Here is a 17,868-nt window from a genome sequence, read left to right as displayed (position 1 = left end):
ATGATAGGTTTCGAGATCACGTTCAATATTGAGAAGCTAGTTACACCCGAAATGCAACTTTAACCCCATTTTTGCTCTCCGTCAACGCTTTGACCATACCAACATATTCTTCGACCGGATCCCTATTTTCAATCATGGTAAACTCTCGTGTGAGTCTGACTAAGAGATAGATCGATTGAGTAAGCACTTGCTGTTGAGCTGGGCAAATCCTTGGTCCTCCGAGGAAAGGTACGAACTCCCACTGAAACTGCTTTTTAGGATCGAACCATCGCTGAGGTTTGAATTCATTTACGTCTTTCCCCCAGATATCTTGGTCATGATGAAGACCCCACAAGTTTAAGGCAACTACCGTTCCTTTTTCTACATAAATTGGGGATGTTCCCGAAGGTCCACCACCGGTAGGTAGAACCGTATCTCGTGTTGCGGTTCGGTAAATTCGTCCAGATGGACCTTGATATCTAAGGGTTTCAAAAAGAACGTATTTGAATAGTTGAAGTGATTTGAGGACCTCGAAGGTTAGAGGTCGATCGCCCAATGCCAAGCTGTCATTTCGGAGCTGTGTCCAGATATTTGGATTCCTCGCAAGATGAAAGAGTGTGTTCGAAAGCATGACAGCTGTTGTATCACGAGCTGGTATAAACACATTCAAGACCTGAAATCGAAGCGCGACAGGATCCCGAATCTGCTTGGCCATTTCCAATAGCAGAATGTACCGTGTAGGTTTTTTTGTGTCAGCATCCATGGTCCCAGCTTTTGATTCGGAATTCTCAGTTTCTTTCAAAGCCCGAGCAACATGGACGTCAATGTATGAGTGAACTACCCCACAAGCTTCCTTCCAGCTCTTGTCAAAATTATGCATAAAGCGTTTGAATCTTGAGAGTAATCTTCGTTTTCCTACCCCAGCCAGTGAAGCATCAAATGCCGCAAGTATCTCCGCCGAGTTATTTGGATCATCAGCTAATTGAGAATCGATTGACTGTCCCATTAAGAATTCAGTAGCTGTGTCAAGGAACTATACATCTGTAAGCAGATTTTAGTGTGGGAGTAGACCAAGAAACATTACCAGTTTTCGCAAAGGTAGTTGGAGATCAATGGTAGATCCATCTCGAGGAATCATGTCAATCAGCCTATCCACGTGTTTTCCGATGATCTCAACATCCGATACTTCAGTTTTCGAAAATGTGGGTCGAACCAGCTCTCTAGCATGCTTCCACTCGGCGCCATTCATGAAGAATATACCTTTGCCGAAGAAAGGAGTAGAATGTGTGGTAGAAGCTTTACCCCAGTCTTGAAAGGCAAGTGCGGTGACTTGTTGAAAATTGCGTGCTTCCATCGTATTGATAATTTTTGCGCCTAGGAAATGTTCTTCCCATGTTTTTCCATACAAACCAAAGTGTTCCATGTATAGATCCATTAGGCTGCCATCCTTGGTGGCGTCTGTTCGTGATTTTACAAGCTCAGACTCCTTTGCTTGAGGATATGATGGAGGAGGCTCACAACCATGTTGTTCGATAGTCTTACGAGCTGCTCTAGACGAGACGAGCCGGCTCGAAACATAAACGAGCAGAATGAAAGGTACAACGTACACGAACGTGGGCAAGAAATCGAACATGGTGAGAGTCAACCGATGAGAGGCAGAGTCACTTGCGAAATAAGAGCCTCCACAGGTCCAGAAGTCTCTTGTTGAGGCAAGGTCTCAAGACTTTTGCGTTTATCAAGAGATTAGAGGAGTGAAGGTAGTTCTGGATTTCCCTACGTATTCTTTGAGATGTTCAGGTAGCTTCAACGCCACGCGGAAATAAATCAAAGCTACTGAGCTTACAACCATAGAAGACCAGGTGGAACGTTATTGAGCTGCGTAATCTGCCATTTGATGGTTTGCTTTTCAACCATGTACAATGTGTAATTTATCTCTTATCTGACCTGCCGTTCTCGGCTATCGACAGGGGTATGCCGAGGATTATTAGGCCGACAACCATACATATTGCATGACATTGCCACCAACATACATATGTGCATTTTGCATCAAACTAGGTAAGATCTGCAAATCAACATCCAGATACCGTTGGGGACTTGTAGTCACGCAAATGCTTCATTTTGGCGGTCGCTATAATCAACCTCCGGCTTACATATTTGCGATATCCCTTGTCTGTAGGGTTTTGAGATCCGGTGCAGAAATTGAGCTGGCCGTTTTAACCTTGAAGAAGTGAGGGATCAATAGAACCATGCAGTGTCTACTCAACACCCTTTTTAACATGATTTGGAAAATAGTATTTGAATTCCAAGTGGTGTGCCGTAGAAAAGAAGGCGCTCTCGAGGCTCTTAATAAGTTTCGCTTGACTCATGGGGCAATGAAGCCTACTTTCACGTCTTTCTACAATGGCTCTGCAGGAGTATAAAATTGTGCAGCAAGATGATACAGATCATAGCATCGAGACTTTGATGTATCTCAATTTACAGCGACAACTTCGTTACTTCAAAGGAGTTTCTTTCGCTCTCGGCATTTTCCTTTCATTTTCGCTGTTGTTTAATGCGCTGTGGGCTCACCAGACCTTGCAATCGATGTCGATACCCATATTAACACCCACCAAATACAGTATGCTGCTGGGATCTATTAAATACTGGTAAACTTAGCTAACAAAGCTGGCAGCTGGTCTTGTGCGAAACATATCGACTCCTTTCATCATAGACAACCTGTTTACCAATGAGAATAGAACTATTGCAGATGCAGCTTGGAGCTCCCCGGATCTTGATTCGGAAGTCGGACTCGTGGCTTTGACAGACGAGTACGCCAAGTCGAAAGGACTGCTTCCGGCACAGCGCTGGCCCTGGGATCATTCGAAAGGCATCTACGTTCTGAACGGTTTCCACAACCTTCACTGCCTTGTAGGTATAACGGCGACTTACAATCTTATATCGCTGACACATCTTGGTAGCAACTTGTCCGAAACTTAGTTCTCGAGGCATACGATAATGTGCCCCTAACATATCCACTCGAGCATGTATCTCATTGCCTAAATGTACTTCGTGAAGAAGTAATGTGCAATGCCGATGACACACCAAGATATACTGGTCGACTAAATTCTGAGAAAGGAAAGAAGCATCCAACATCTGGAATTGGTCAGACAAGAATGTGTAACGATTGGGGGAAGCTGAGAAGCTGGGCTGTAGCACATTCAGGCTGCTTCCGAGCTATAAACGAAAGCACACCAAATTTCCCCACTATTGAACGTTATAAATTTTGTCCGGAGGGGATGAATTATTCTTCTCAAGCACCCTGAGCAAGAATGATACACCCGTGCAGTTATCGCAGAAAGGCATTGCTAATAAGGACCTGCGATCTGGTCGTAAAAATCTCTGCGACCATTTGATTCATACTGAAAATGTAGCTAGTTTGACCTGCCACCAGAGTTCCAGACAGACAGAAGAATCCATTTCAAACGTTTCTCATGCCACTTGGCACTGTTGATTTCATGTTTGTTGCTCTCATAACCTTCAATACATCTTCCACACTGATCTTGGGCAGAATTACTGTATGTGACGGGATTATCTGTATCGGTTATCATTTATGTGAGGTTTGTTAGAGATCACCAAGTGCCAAGATTCTGTATTTTCTGCTGATTACAAAAGAGACTAACCTTAACTTGAGCCTTGATTAAATCGAAGCTATTACGTAATAATTAGATATAGTATTGGCCATTCAAGTCACCATCTTTGACAGTTGAACATAGCATATTCAAGAGGTGTCCAAGATCATTATTTCTGTATCTTCATTTCCATTTTATTTTCAGGGTCATTCCATAAGATCAATTACTGCTCACTGACAACCTCGGTAAGATTAAACTTAGGTGAGCGAACGGTCTCCGATGAGGTCAGAATCATCCTGAATGAGATGGCCACTGCAAATTGCTTCTCAACCCCAGCGGCAATTGTTTTGCTTCTTAAAATCTCCATGCATTATACGATTACAGAAGTTGACCATGTTAACTAAGATGGTTTCTAAATCAAATGGAAGTGGCTTAAATATGCCGATCAAGCATTTCAAAATGCTTCTAAATAAATGAGATATTGGTTCAATTTAGATTCATGCTTTCCTTCTTACATATTTCTTACAGTCTCGAAAGTCTTTGCTATGCCCCTTAGAGTTCTCTCTATTCTGTATCATCCGGGTGGAAAACCAATGCCCTAACCTCAATACTCTCTCTCTTCTGCTCTCCCTCATGTTCGGGATTCACAAACGCACTATGCGGAACACGTCTCGCTCTCCCATCAGTCTTGCTATCAAAACACTTGATCAGAAGTACCTCCTCGGGTGTCTGCTTATACAAATAGTTCCATTTATGACCCGGAGCATGACGCACAGAGTAAGTTTCTCCTTCGCGATCAGGATAGATAAGTTTGATTGGAACAAGATCTTTGTCATCAACTGAATTGGCAGCAGCAACACCAAGGGGATCTTTGAGAATTGTCTTGATGGGTCGCCAAACATTGATGATTTGAAAACGTCCTTTGAGAAGTTTCTCGGCTTCCTCAGGAAGATGATGGGTTACGCGGCGGGGGCTGGCGGCATAGGATTGATCGATGTGAACGCGTTGAACAGGGCCGCGGACGACAACTGGGGTGGGATTCTTATTGATTGAATCAGCAGATACAGGTGCTGGGGCTCTCGTATCAAGAGCTTCACGACGGATTGTGTGGTCAAAGATGAAAACTTTGGATGCTCCGGTCCTATTTGCTTGTTAGTAGGCTGTCCAGTTTGAATGCAAGCGCGCGGAGTAAATACTGACTCTCGTTTCAACAATTCTTCGGTTTCTTTATAGTAGTCACTCTTGATCTTCTCATCATCCACAAAATCTTTCTCCCGACTAATATGGTTTACGACCTGGAAACCGGTGGTGTCCAACGTATACTGGTCTTCTGAACCGCGGATATCGTGGACAGTAACCTCTACCGAATGAACGGGACGATCATAAGTGTTAGGCTTATTCACGTAATTGGGCTCTGGAGGACTTCCATCTTCTGGATCAAGGTAATAATTCAAAACTCCTTTTATATCGTGAGGTGTAGTGGAGTTGGTTTCGAGCTTGGTGATATGCTCGGAGGGAGCTTGTTCGGTGAGTGTGGTGGACATTGTGCTAATGAATTTTCTGGGGGTTAATATTTCCAGTCAAGTCTGTTCAATTGTATGATCAAGAGTCTCTTGAAATTGTGGATGTTTTACCACAAACTTCGGATCTTGCAAGTATAAGTACTATTTTTACAACGAGATGAATTGACGTTAAGCACCAAGAAGACCAATATAATTATTAATTCAGTATGATTTCAAAGCACGTCTATTATTCAGATGTTTATTTGACGCTTTCTTCAACCCCGCATTCTTGTGCATGTTTGACGAGAATGGCGCAATGTCATGTTTTAAATAGAATTTGTGGAATGCGAAGGAAGTTTACCTACAACCCGCCGTTAGTCTCGGAAGGAGTCGAGTCAATTTGGTCTCCCATTCCTTAAATTCGGTCGAATCTCACATAAACCCCCTCAAAAAACATCCAACATCTAACATTTGATTTCAAAGCTCATGACAAAAGCAGATAAGAGTTTAGGCAGTTTATTTCAAGGAATCACAAGGCCCGTCGTTTTCCGACGAATCACAAGGGGGGACAAGAGAGCACGCAATTGTTGCATGAGATGATATATAGGTGCTGATCTACATGCAAGCTATTTTGTGTGGCTATGATTCAACATATGTCTTATGTAGTTCATATGGCATCATTGATATGGCTGGGCTTCGGTGGTGGGATGATGGTGAAATTGGGGGAGGGTGAAACATGATGGTGGTTGAGCTGCTATTGATCTAAAAATCGAAGATTGCTAAAGATATAGATTTTATATTGTAGAAATTTACTTCCAAGTCTGAGCCTGCTCGCTGAAGTATTTCTTTGCTCTTTTATGATTGAGTCCATTCTTCTGTCGTCGAATATTGCAATTCTATGTTCCGGGTCGTCACATTCCAACGCGATAACGACTTTACTCGTGGCTTTTATCTCAATACCATGTAATTGTCTGCAGTGTTGTAAGACTTTGCGATGCTAAATCAGTATAGTTATCTAATACCAGCGTATGAAATCATGCGATCGTAGTTGCGCTCTGCAATATCCCCCAAAATGTCGACACCAACAAGTTCCGCCGACTCATCAGCCCTCGAGTCCGAGCCTCTTCTCTCCTCCCGCTCAACCTCTGTCAACTCCCTTTCCCCTCCGCCATCCAAGCTCTCTCGCCAAATAGAAGACGACACTATCCCAGAAACTAGCACTTTAGGTCGTAACCTGTCCTGGTCGAGCGCCTACATACTCGTCATATCCCGAGTAATCGGTTCCGGGATTTTTGCAACACCCGGACCAATCCTCAAAACAACCGGTAGTATCGGTCTTGCCTTGCTTCTCTGGGTTGCTGGTTCTATACTTGCTTGGCTCGGTCTTCAAATTTCTTTAGAATATGGTTGTATGCTTCCTAGATCTGGAGGCGAAAAAGTATACCTTGAGTTTACTTATCCACGACCTCGATTTCTTGCCAGCACGCTTGTAGCTGTTCAAGCAGTACTGCTAGGTTTTACAGCAAGTAACTGCATCGTTTTTGGCGAATATGTGCTTTTTGCTTTTGGAATTGAGGGTACGGAATTAGGGCAAAAAGCCATCGCCTTGGGACTCTTGACCTGGATAACAATCGTCCATGGATGCTTCCTCAAAACGGGAATGTGGATTCAAAACTTCTTAGGATGGATTAAAGTAGGTCTAATCCTCTTCATGGCTCTAACCGGAATATTCGTCGTGGTGTTCGGTATAAAGCTTCCGGAAACAGGAGCTCAAGTCCCTACATTATCCAGACAAGGATTTTCCTGGGATGGACTTTGGACTGGTTCAAATTGGCATTGGGGAACTTTGACAACTGCTGTTTTCAAAGTTTCGTATTCTTATGCAGGACTGTCCAATTTGAATAATGTTCTTAACGAGGTTAAGGACCCAGTCAGAACGTTAAAAACTGTTGCGCCGGCTGCCTTATTTACAGCTTGTTCGTTATATCTATTAGCCAATTTTGCGTACTTATCTGTGGTTCCGCTGGAGGAGGTGAAAGAAAGTGGACAACTTATTGCTGCCTTGTTTTTCGAGAGAGTTTTTGGTGATGTAGGGGGACGGATCTTATTGCCATTAGCTGTGGCGGTTAGTGCGGCCGGAAATGTTATGGTTGTTACTTTTACACTCGTAAGTTCTTAATCATTCGTCTCGCGATCTATGATTCAGCATCCCCCAAAACTCAAATTAACCCTGCGTCATTAGGCTCGCGTAAACCAAGAGATAGCCCGTCAAGGTTTTCTCCCTTATTCTAAGTACCTTTCCTCCTCAGCTCCCTTCGGTGCACCCCTCGGCGGTCTAATAGTCCACTACATTCCCTCCTTCCTTGTCATCGCTATACCTCCTCGAGGTGACGTCTACAACTTCATCCTAGACGTTGAAGGTTATCCGGGTCAATTCGCAGCATTGGCTCTCTCTTTAGGACTGATCCATCTTCGTTATAGTCGACCAGACCTGAAAAGACCTTTCAAAGCATGGTTGCCGGCTGTTTGGATTAGAATAGTGGTTTGTTTGGCGTTGATCGCGGGCCCCTTTTTTAAACCGACGAAGGGAAGCGCGGATGTGGGGTTTTGGTATGCGACATACGCTGTTGTGGGGGTGGGAATCATTCTTTTTGGGGTGGGCTGGTGGGCGGTAGTGTTTTGGGGATTGCCACGGTGGGGTGGGTATAGAGTTGAGGAAGAAGTGGAGATTTTGGGAGACGGAACAAGTGTTACGAGGTTGGTTAGGGTAAAGGGCGAAGAGTGAAGACTGATATAATAGCACTGCGAAGGTTCATTTGAATATTTTGAATGGAAATTGGGTCTGTAACGTAAACATGGCGCGATCCCGGCCAATCTGGTTAATTTGTTACCGGAACAAAGTTCGCAATATTTTCTTCATGCGATGTGAATTCGTAATGGGAACATTGAAGCTCCTGTTGGATAGCCGGGCAGCTGATAATGCCTCGAAGGTTAGAGATCCTGGGCCTCATGGGTAGCTATGAGACAAGAGTTCCTTGGGCCGAATGAGGCTACTTAAAAGCATGACAAAATGGCAGATAACAGGAACGTCACGTCAAGCCATTTGAACATTGATAGAACTAGTACGTGACAAGAGATGAGGGTCCAATTTCGTCTAGAATTCAACTACTTGAAGAACTTACAATGAAGTGACCCGTTCCTGGTACGAAATAAGCACAGCACAAAACTGTGATATTTTTACTTGAAGCTTTGCTTGGTGTGGTCCTAGGAAAGTGGGATGGGTATCACAGATAGGAGAATTGTTCAGTGTTCCAAAATTTCCTTTGTTCGGCAAGATAAATGCAACGTTGTGGTGTAACAGAGCTTGAGAGGTGGAGGGAAGATGAAAGACAAAACAACTCGTGGTAAAGTTCGGTCATTTAAGGAGAGTAATCTAGGCTCCTTTACCATTCCCAAGATTCGCCAACTTCGCAATACGAGACTCTGGCATTGACTTGTAGATAAAGACTTCTTGCTTGCATTTGGAACAGCTATCTCCAGTCTCGCATTCGAGTTTGTCCCTTCACAATCATTCTCGTTATAATTTATCCAGGACTATCAACCAATCCTTTCTAGCCCATTATTGCATCTCATTCTGTTATTAGTTCGAAGTCTTTTCATTCCCGCGGATGATCTCGCTCCGCAGATTTGCAGAGAGGAAAACTCTTCCAGTTATTTTGCTCGACTCTGTGATCTCGCGGGGCGGGCGATGTGTGGAAAGCAGGTGTTGACTGGTGAATTGATCGATATCTATTATCTATTGGGTTGAGCTATGGTTTATAATTAAGTCATGTCGCATACCAATACAGATACCTACTGTTGTTGTAGGTACAGTAATGCCAATGAAGAATAGTGGTACAAAAGTTGTTTAAACAACAGCAACGAAACCACATCAGAGAAGTGTCGTGTTCACCAGTTCAGTTCACCAGTGGGTGCACGGACTCACGGGACAGCGTGACAGGAAAGCACAATTTCATACCAAAAAGAGTGATTTTAATAATTCATTCAAAATTCAATAAATGATTGAATTCTTTGGAAATTGATATGTATAGTTTTTCAAGCATCAAAAACTAGTTTATTGAAGAATTGTTCTAGAAAAGTGAGATTTGAGCTCAAAAATTCAATGGTGCGTTTTCCCACCAAAAATTTTGGTAGGAGATTATATATTCTATTATCAAGACTTCAATTTAGATGATTTTAGTTTAAAATTTATTCTGTATAGAACGTTTATGCTTGAAAACTATACATATTAATTTCAATCAAATCGAATAATAATTTCAATTTTAATTGAATTATTAAAATCGCTCTTTTTGATGTGAAATTGTGCTTTCCCTCTTGAGTGTCCCGTGAGTCCGTGCACCCACTGGTGGTTCGTGTAAGATGCTTAGTCATCAGAAATTCTTATCTGGTGATCCGCCAGATCCTCTGACTCTCGCGTACAAATCGCGTTCACCTCATCTATCATCATAATCCCAATTGTTTATTTGTGCACTGCTGATAGCCACAATTCTATTCATCCATTAAGAAACCGCAAGTGAATCCGCCTCGTTAAGTAGCGGCTACCAAAGGAAACCGCATGTGCAATTCAATCCCAGCCTATCTGGAGGCTCTTCGAGTCATGTTCTTGGGAATGTTCTTTGCTCGCCAGGCTCTCGTATTTCAAAGAGTTAGTGTATGTTGCCAAGCTTTAATATTGAGCTTAAACTTTTCAGCCTCAGTAGTGGGGAACAGATCGAGACCACAGGTGATAGCTCGTGGAAGCTTGCTAGCTAATCGATTCAGCCGTCGGGAAAAAAGAGGCGCTATAGTTGAACATTTACGGCTCGAGTATTTATATCCAACTATGTGTAAGTTTGTATGCCTGATTTTCAATACATTGTTGCCAAGTGCACAAGTACAGCTGGGCAATCTGAAACATTGTTGATATCTCAATCCAATGACTACTCTGGGAGTCTCGAGCTAGCTATTGCCAAGAAGCGAATTTCCAACATCGATACCGTGAAATACCTTAGTGGGGGTTGCTGGTTTTTTATTATAGTATCTCAACTATAAAAATTTATTAGAACTATGATGCACAAAATTTGGTATATTCACAGAGTTGTATTTAGTACTATAATAGAATCGAATACTGTATATAAAAATAAAACTATATAGAGAAACGAACTGTATATAAAAGCAAAACTATATACGAAAGCAAAACTGTATACGCGAAACAAAACTGTATACGCGAATAAATAAATAAATAAATAAAAATAAAATAATCCCCACTTTTCTTTTCCTAAAAAATATTACTATTATTCTTCTTCTTTTTCTTCTTTTCTTATTCTTTTTATTCTTTCCTTATTCTTTTTATTCTTTTCTTATTCTTTTTATTCTTTTATTCTTTTTTAAATTATAAATAGTATATACTACCACTACACTACTAACCCATTTAATTTATTTTTGATAATTAAATTCAATTAAATTAGATTATATAATCGAATTCATTTTTATTAATATATATCTCATCTAAATTAATATTGATTTCCTAATATAATACTAATTTTTTAATATAATATTATTTTTCTAATATAGTATTATTTTTCTAATATAGTATTATCTTCCTAATACAATATTATCTCTCTAATATAGTAATATTATAATTATAATTTAATTTTATATATAGTTTTTCTATATATACAGTTTTGCCTCGCGTATACAGTTTTGCCTCACGTACACAGTTTTGCCTCGCATACACAGTTTTGCTTTCATACACAGTTTTACTTTTTATACACAGTTTTATTTTATATATATAATCTTTTCTTTTAAATACAATTTATACACTGTAATTAAAAACCAGCAACCCCCACTAAGGTAGGCAGAGAAAAGTTCTAGGTGTAAAAACTGTCACAATGAATCGAACTCCCCAATATGGCTTTATTACGGGATCATTGTGCACGATCATGGAAAAAGGCTTTCGCCTCGTAAGTAAACCAATAAGATTCTAGTTTGCATAGTCTTCTTGCTTCTCAGAAATAATGGATGTATTGTCGTCGGTCTCTATTATGGATATTTAAGAATGCGGTCTCATCCCCAGTTCTGAAAAATGCACCTTTGATTCGAAGAACATTTTCTTATATATATTCTCAAGTTCTCGGTTGTTTCCGATTTTGTTCATTTTTTCTCGGAGCAAATTGCATCTGCTCAAATCAAGACTATCATAATTTCCATCTTCCACCATGCTTCTGTCTATAATTACAGTGCTTTTTGTTGTCTCGCCTTTTAGTCTCGCTGCTTCAACCACATGTACAACGTCGAACGCAATTTCTTGGGCCGCAAGTGGTAGCACAACCGGAGGAACAACAAACGGCTCTTCAGGCACATCTTCTTCAGATCCTTGTGCCGAATATGCAAACAATCCAAAAGCTTTACAGGTATGCTATGAGATGCAAAGCCAAGGTGAATGCAATGCTGTAGGAGGATCTGCTTGCGGCGGCGACGACGACGATGACGACGATGATTTGATTCGAAGGACGCGTGAAACTCTCTCTTGTTACAGCGATGAGACATGCTACGAATATACCGATGGATCATTGTTCTGTTTGAATGAAGAGACTGGTGAGCTCTCCGACATGGAAATACTATGTTCTGCAAGATTCATATTAACGAATGAAACTAACTGGTCTTATAGGGGAATATGCAGATGACGTAGGGGGCTCTGGAAATGTCTATACTGGCGTTTATACAGGGCCAGATGGATCGCAAACAACAGTCGAGGGTGCATCCGCAACAGCCGCAACATCATCAAATACTAGAAGTTCTAGTAGCAGCGCGACGGATTCAGACACAAGAACGACCTCTAGTGCTGCCACAGCTACGTCTTCCCCAATTTCCTCGGGCTCGAGGCCTGTCGGAGCCACTGGATCTGTTACTAGTTCTACGACCGCTACTGCACCAACTGCAAACTCGGGTATTGGGAAAGTCAGGCCTGGGTCTGCCATGGGAGTTTTGGGCTTGATCGTAGCATTGATTTAGTGGTTTTACTCTTAGTATATCACTGGAGTGGCAATATCTTATCTTTATGACATTGCCGCCTTTTGTATCTTATCTAATATACCTGCAAAAGCGTCGTAATTTCCACGGCAAGTCATGCACAAATTTCAAGACGAGAGAAATATAGAGCATGGATCGAAGTTCAGACATGCCATTGGCAGACCATTGGTTCAAAATCTCCAGAGATTGATACACTTCGTGGAACTCCTTTCTGTCTTAAGGTTTTTACCTTGGATAGAGGGTTGCAGCATGCTCATTTCCAATTCGCTCTCATTTCATCGTATCTTTTCCAATGCCTTCTTTCATTTCACAAGTTGCATAATCTACATGTATATGGCCAGGCATTAATACTGTGGATTGGATTGATCGGCATATATCTTTCCAAAAAGCAAACCTGTTCTTTTCACCCATACGGACTCTGGAGAGCGATTTCTTTTTCGGACAAGGCCCAGAATGACAATGAATAATCAAACGCCTCGGAATCCAACTGTCCACGCATTTTTGGATATACCTCAAAAAGACCGGGCTCAGAACATCTTACTTTCGCAATATGTGCGTAGCCCGAATTAGTGGAGACATCTTGATTACCTTTGTATGTCGTCACCCCAATCTTACAACACACATGATTACCCCGCGTCCACTAATTTCAGTGATACTGATAATTAATAGTCATTAGTAATACCTCACAGAATATGCAATGCACCCAGCAAAAGTCATGCCAATACTACGCTCATTACTTTTTCGTCAGAGGTCAATCAGATCCTAGGATCAAGCATAGTGACGGGAAGGATGGATGATACTCGCTTAAATCATTAATCATTGGGCGTTTCGCGTTTGCAAACGGAGTTTGCCCATCCAACTAATTAATTGTTCGGTTGACTGAATATCTCAACCTCCGAAAAACGCCTCATGGAGTAGGTGGCCGCAAGGATTTACATCAAATGGACAACAAATTCTGAGACTTGCCGAGCTCTGCTTGATTTCTTTAATTGAAAGGCATGCAGTAAAGCAAACAACACTTACCGCCATTCTCTATTATGTTTTCCCAGTGAAAAATTCGATGACTTGAAACGGGTTGCAACATTCACCGATGGGATCATGCTTTATGATGACCTGCAAGATTTTGTAGAAGCGGTGGGCATGATAGTTGATATTCATTCGCTGTACGTTGATTGAAATGTATGCAGTCAGTGAGCCTCGTCGGCAACATACATCTCATACACTTTGCTCTTTTTCTTGCACGTGAATCGCGGAGCTCTTGCTCCTCAAGTCCTTAGTTTGAGGATATATATTGGCCTTTCTTCCACCCCTCAAATATTTTCCCTTATCAAGCCATTTTATCACAAGACGCATAAATACATACACAGATACAACCAGCCAAAAACTGTGAGTAGTTACTTCTTCATTCTTACACTCCCTTGTGTGTTCTAACTCATTTAAACATCTTCCATTCATATTACTGACCGCTCAACGAAACATTCAAGCCTCAACCTTCTACCTACAAAAAACCCAAGAACTCATAAACATGCCCACAAAAATGACCAAAGAACTTGCTTCACATATCCAATCAACTCAAGTACGTTTCTTCATTTCTTAATTTCTGCCTACTTATTCTACCCAATAGTCTCCGTGGTATATCACCGCAGCCCGAGCTAACACATCATACAACAGGCCCAGGGCGGTAAAGACATGTCCTCTTCAGGATTTGCGGCGCGCGCCCAAGGAGCTGGCGATCGTAATGCAAACACTGGTGGAGCCGCAGTAGGCCAGGGTACTGGTGGTGGAAATGCCGGTCAAACTGGAACAGACAAGAAGTAGGACAGGGCGAGATTAAAACCCAAAATCTTCTTGGTCCAAAAGGCAAATCAAAAGTTTGTTTGATGTCCCGATTATTCTGTTTGTTGGCAGCGTTGTGGAATCGGATTATGAACTTTGGAGGAGACAATGAGAATGGGTAATTTGGATAGGTGATTGAACGATTTTGGATCGGAGATCCTAGCCATTCGTTTTGAGATAGCAATGCAACGCGATCATTGCTAAATTTTTTGCCTTCATTTGGCTGCGTGAAAAGTGATCAAATGTCTTCAATACTACTGTTGTCTGAACATCCAAATGGTTTCTTAATTTTGGAAATGCATACTCCACCAGCTTTGACTTCTCGTTTCGGAATTCCATTGAGTTATACTTATACACTTGCATTCGAATTGGGAACATATATAAATGTCTAAAACTGTGTGTATTCATAAGGGTGCGAAGGACGCGAAAAACTAGTACATCGTATTCGCTTACATCTACCTCGACACCTTGAGTCTATCTATCCCTTCACTAATTTCTCGCTTACTCTGCTATATCCCATCTTTTATCCGCACTGAAAACGGGCAAAATTCTCACAATACATTGCTACTTTATGCAACAGTGGCGTGAAAGTTGTGTTTCGTCACGACCTCACCTTGAAGGACCTCCGTCTCCGCAAACACTGAATACGTAGTAAATACATGTTGGATTTCCTCGAGGTATATCCGTATTCCATCGAAATCAAGATCAGAGTCAACAAGCACATTCACTTCACTAATGACAATATAAATTACATTCCTGCCTGTGAACTCCTGCCAAAACTCTCACACGAAAACTCTTCAAAGTTGATGAGAGATAAGCATGAATCCAATCGAATTATTGAAGTATTTCTAGCTAGTGAATCCAGTAAAATCTGACTCTCCGTATCGTCCCCTTTCCACGTCCCCTCTCCACTCTTGCACCAACAGGTTTAAGAATGACAACAAACAACAGCAAAAATCAGACTGCACCGATTGAAACCGGTGAACATAGAACAGGTGAAATTAATGACAACAGAACAAAATACAAAATCAATGACAATGATGAAAGTCTCTAAGCCCCGCCCCAAAGCCATATTCCCGTCTCTAGTACTACTCTGCTCCCTCCATGCATCTTAATCCATATCGACAACCCTTGCTTGTCACTTCACGATTTCCATCACGAATAGAAACAGACAGCCATTATACTCTGCCCACATCTTAGTTGCAATCTTAATGATCCCAAAACTACGGAATACCTAAGGTTTAAATAACCTCATCTTGCGTCCCAACAATCTCTTGAGTTATGGTGACTAGGTTAGGTTAGGTTAGGTCATGCGCAACGTAGGTAATGTGAATTTGCGCGCATGCACAAGAGAGGAGGTTTATTCACTAATTCCTCCTTATTAGACCCCTCTTTCACCCCTCATCTCTAAGCCTTACCCCGCCCTGCTTGACATTCACCCTCTCTATTCTCATTCTTATCTACACTTTCCTCAGACTGATATTTGAACAAGCTACCTATTGTCTGTTCGTTTCTATCTATCCAGCATAGAGTTTTCTCCTATCGGTACCTCAACCGATGTTGCATAAAATCCAGATGAGATATACATTACGAATGTGAGAAAGAAGACCATGCCATGAGCTAATATCAAATTCATCGGTAGGGTTATCGGAGGATATCCTTAATGTAAAGGTAAAGAGACAAGATTGATTAACGCGTACTGAATAATTAGATGACAACAAGAACTACCTAGATACTCAACTCCTGATCTCCAAATGAGAACGAACAATGGTAAAAATAAAAATGACGACAACAAAATAAACACTAGCCCAAACCCTTACCCTAATCAGTCTTTCCAACCTTAGGTAACTCTCACCATCTTTCCTACCAAATCCATCCTCTCTCCCACTCTTGAATCGGCTTTCAGACTCCAGACTCCAGACTCCGAAAATCACCAATCCTTTGACAGGTATAGTTCACCAATTCCCATCCATAAGGATCAACTCGTCGATCTTCATGTAGGTAACCTCTTCATTCACTTTAAAGAATTCGAAATGCATTATCAATCGCATCCATGAGAGAATGAATATAAGATAGCTGTACCTATTCACTCCTTACGCAAGCTTTTCCTTATGACTCCTCAAGTCAGGTAGGTGCCTTTAGCTTTCCCCTTAGGACCCCGCTTCCTCCAAGGTTACCCGCGTATTTTCTCTGGGTAGGTACCTAGGTAGGCCTACAAAATCAATACATAAATACAATCTCCTCCATCGACTTTGCTCCCCCGACCTAGAAAGCTCAAAAGTGATGGCTGGGCATTCAGAGAAAGGAGGCTCGACAACGAAGATCAGACATCGTGTGCGAGTTTTACACTGGTATTGGTATTGAGGTATTCCATTCCAGCAGTGTGTCTTCTACACAAGGAACTAACTAACTTCTTTGAGAGGAAGAGAAAACATCCGATCAGCGTATCATAGTATGACAACATAGATTTTCCTAAAAATGATGCAGATGATAACCAAACCAAACTAAACCAAACCAACAAACTGAATGAATGACAATGGAATACCATACCTACCTAGTTCTAAAACTTCCCCTCCCCTTCCCTTCCACTTTCCTACTTCTACCCCTCCAATTATAAATTATAAATCCAGCTCTTCCTTCCCATTCCCATTCCCATTCCCACTTACTCCATCACGGGCTCTTTCTACTATACCCTCCAACCCAACCTCCTACTCACTAGGTAAGTTACTTTCACAAATCCTATCCTATTACCGACCGTGAAATCAGCAACCTACCTACCCTACCCAGCAATCTTTCTATACCTACCTAGGTACCTACGCACAAACAATCCGTAATTTTCACAAGCCCCAAGACTACTACTACTGTGACCACCTTCCGACGTACATGGTACCTTTGCTGACAACCTTCAGCCCCCCACTGATCATCTAAATTTAAATTCTCTTGCGAAATACATAAGGTTAATTCCCCAGACATGTCTTGGTATTAATTAGGTAGGTCTGTTCCTACTCGTACTTTCAGCGATACACACACTCAAGCGTAGGGACGATCGATGAATCTAATCTGCAGTGTTTCCAACTCAGCATGGTTGTAGCTAAGATCTACCTTTTGAGACTCGCCTCGCACAGATGCATGCATGAACAGGAGAAGCATGCCATCTGGCACCACAGTGCGAAAAAACTCCCCTCGGTTGTACCGGAAGCATTTCACGAGAACAGATTCTCGATGGTAGCATACACAGGTACATCGCATGGAAGTTTAATCGATTCGCTAAAATCGATGAGTGATGAGACTCTTTAGGATTCTCCATCATTTATCTGGCCTACCTTGATTGGCCCGTTAAAGGAGAAGTGATTGTACCTAGCGAAGGGGAAACCAACATCTTCCCGACCTTTTGAATACGACGAAGGATAAAAAAAGGATTAGAAACCTCAGAATCTGTATCTTTAATCCATGAATATTTTATCACGGGACACTGATAATAGAAGAAGGAAAGTAATCACCAAGAATATTTCCCCCAAAAGGATTCATATTTAACATTCATTTTTGACATCCCAGAAGTAAAACTTTAACTCAAAAAATGATGAGAACCTCAAATACACAGGATAATACAACATCACATCACATCAAACATCATTACAAATAACACAGTCTTTTCCCGGTTGAAGAGGGTATATTTTACTACTTTTATCTTATCTACCATCCTCCATCAAATAACCACTCATTGTCGTCCTCCTTAACCATCATCAAGATAGTAAAGTTGGTTTAACGTCACAAGAGTCCCAAAATCCCTATCCTCTTTTTCTTATTTCCTATCATATTTCATGTCATTCATGCGCCACGCCACCAAGATGTCCGGTTGATGGATCATCTGT

At 41.6% G+C, this 17,868-nt stretch overlaps 6 protein-coding genes across 6 annotated transcripts; 4 read left to right on the top strand and 2 right to left on the bottom strand.

The window, feature by feature from the left end:
* Positions 1 to 40: 40 nt before the first annotated feature.
* On the bottom strand, positions 41 to 1,612 carry EAE98_004173 (uncharacterized protein; the record flags this gene model as incomplete). The annotated part of the gene is made up of 2 exons (XM_038951793.1): positions 41 to 1,012; positions 1,064 to 1,612. The coding sequence occupies 2 exons, from the start codon at positions 1,610 to 1,612 to the stop codon at positions 41 to 43; spliced, it is 1,521 nt and encodes a 506-aa protein (XP_038812266.1).
* A 728-nt stretch (positions 1,613 to 2,340) lies between these two features.
* EAE98_004172 (uncharacterized protein) lies at positions 2,341 to 3,401 on the top strand. The gene is made up of 3 exons (XM_038951792.1): positions 2,341 to 2,596; positions 2,651 to 2,886; positions 2,937 to 3,401. The coding sequence occupies exons 1-3, from the start codon at positions 2,380 to 2,382 to the stop codon at positions 3,279 to 3,281; spliced, it is 798 nt and encodes a 265-aa protein (XP_038812265.1). The 5' UTR covers positions 2,341 to 2,379; the 3' UTR covers positions 3,282 to 3,401.
* A 601-nt stretch (positions 3,402 to 4,002) lies between these two features.
* Positions 4,003 to 5,353, bottom strand: EAE98_004171 (uncharacterized protein). The gene is made up of 2 exons (XM_038951791.1): positions 4,788 to 5,353; positions 4,003 to 4,728 (listed from the first exon to the last, which is right to left on the bottom strand). Exons 1-2 carry the CDS (start codon positions 5,129 to 5,131, stop codon positions 4,152 to 4,154), a joined length of 921 nt encoding a protein of 306 aa, XP_038812264.1. The 5' UTR covers positions 5,132 to 5,353; the 3' UTR covers positions 4,003 to 4,151.
* Positions 5,354 to 5,869: 516 nt separating this feature from the next.
* Positions 5,870 to 7,874, top strand: EAE98_004170 (uncharacterized protein; the record flags this gene model as incomplete). The annotated part of the gene is made up of 3 exons (XM_038951790.1): positions 5,870 to 6,052; positions 6,101 to 7,256; positions 7,332 to 7,874. Exons 2-3 carry the CDS (start codon positions 6,162 to 6,164, stop codon positions 7,872 to 7,874), a joined length of 1,638 nt encoding a protein of 545 aa, XP_038812263.1. The 5' UTR covers positions 5,870 to 6,052; positions 6,101 to 6,161.
* Positions 7,875 to 11,346: 3,472 nt separating this feature from the next.
* On the top strand, positions 11,347 to 12,142 carry EAE98_004169 (uncharacterized protein; the record flags this gene model as incomplete). Its single annotated transcript, XM_038951789.1, has 2 exons — positions 11,347 to 11,725; positions 11,799 to 12,142. The coding sequence occupies 2 exons, from the start codon at positions 11,347 to 11,349 to the stop codon at positions 12,140 to 12,142; spliced, it is 723 nt and encodes a 240-aa protein (XP_038812262.1).
* A 1,543-nt stretch (positions 12,143 to 13,685) lies between these two features.
* EAE98_004168 (uncharacterized protein) lies at positions 13,686 to 14,311 on the top strand (the record flags this gene model as incomplete). The annotated part of the gene is made up of 2 exons (XM_038951788.1): positions 13,686 to 13,736; positions 13,832 to 14,311. The coding sequence occupies 2 exons, from the start codon at positions 13,686 to 13,688 to the stop codon at positions 13,976 to 13,978; spliced, it is 198 nt and encodes a 65-aa protein (XP_038812261.1). The 3' UTR covers positions 13,979 to 14,311.
* Between the last annotated feature and the right edge of the window lie 3,557 nt (positions 14,312 to 17,868).

This window comes from Botrytis deweyae (assembly GCF_014898535.1).
Source record: "Botrytis deweyae strain B1 chromosome Unknown BDEW_007, whole genome shotgun sequence".
Lineage (NCBI taxonomy): Eukaryota > Fungi > Ascomycota > Leotiomycetes > Helotiales > Sclerotiniaceae > Botrytis > Botrytis deweyae.
This window is presented reverse-complemented; position numbering and strand designations above follow the sequence as displayed.

What these genes read in the sequence shown, in the direction of transcription:
- EAE98_004172 (XM_038951792.1), top strand. Translation starts at nt 2,380, where the DNA reads ATGGCTCTGCAGGAGTATAAAATTGTGCAGCAAGATGATACAGATCAT. An exon ending in ATTAACACCCACCAAATACA is followed by an intron (nt 2,597 to 2,650) that starts GTATGCTGCTGG and finishes CAAAGCTGGCAG; the next exon opens with CTGGTCTTGTGCGAAACATA. An exon ending in TCCACAACCTTCACTGCCTT is followed by an intron (nt 2,887 to 2,936) that starts GTAGGTATAACG and finishes ACATCTTGGTAG; the next exon opens with CAACTTGTCCGAAACTTAGT.
- EAE98_004171 (XM_038951791.1), bottom strand. Translation starts at nt 5,131, where the DNA reads ATGTCCACCACACTCACCGAACAAGCTCCCTCCGAGCATATCACCAAG. An exon ending in GAAGAATTGTTGAAACGAGA is followed by an intron (nt 4,729 to 4,787) that starts GTCAGTATTTAC and finishes ACAAGCAAATAG; the next exon opens with GACCGGAGCATCCAAAGTTT.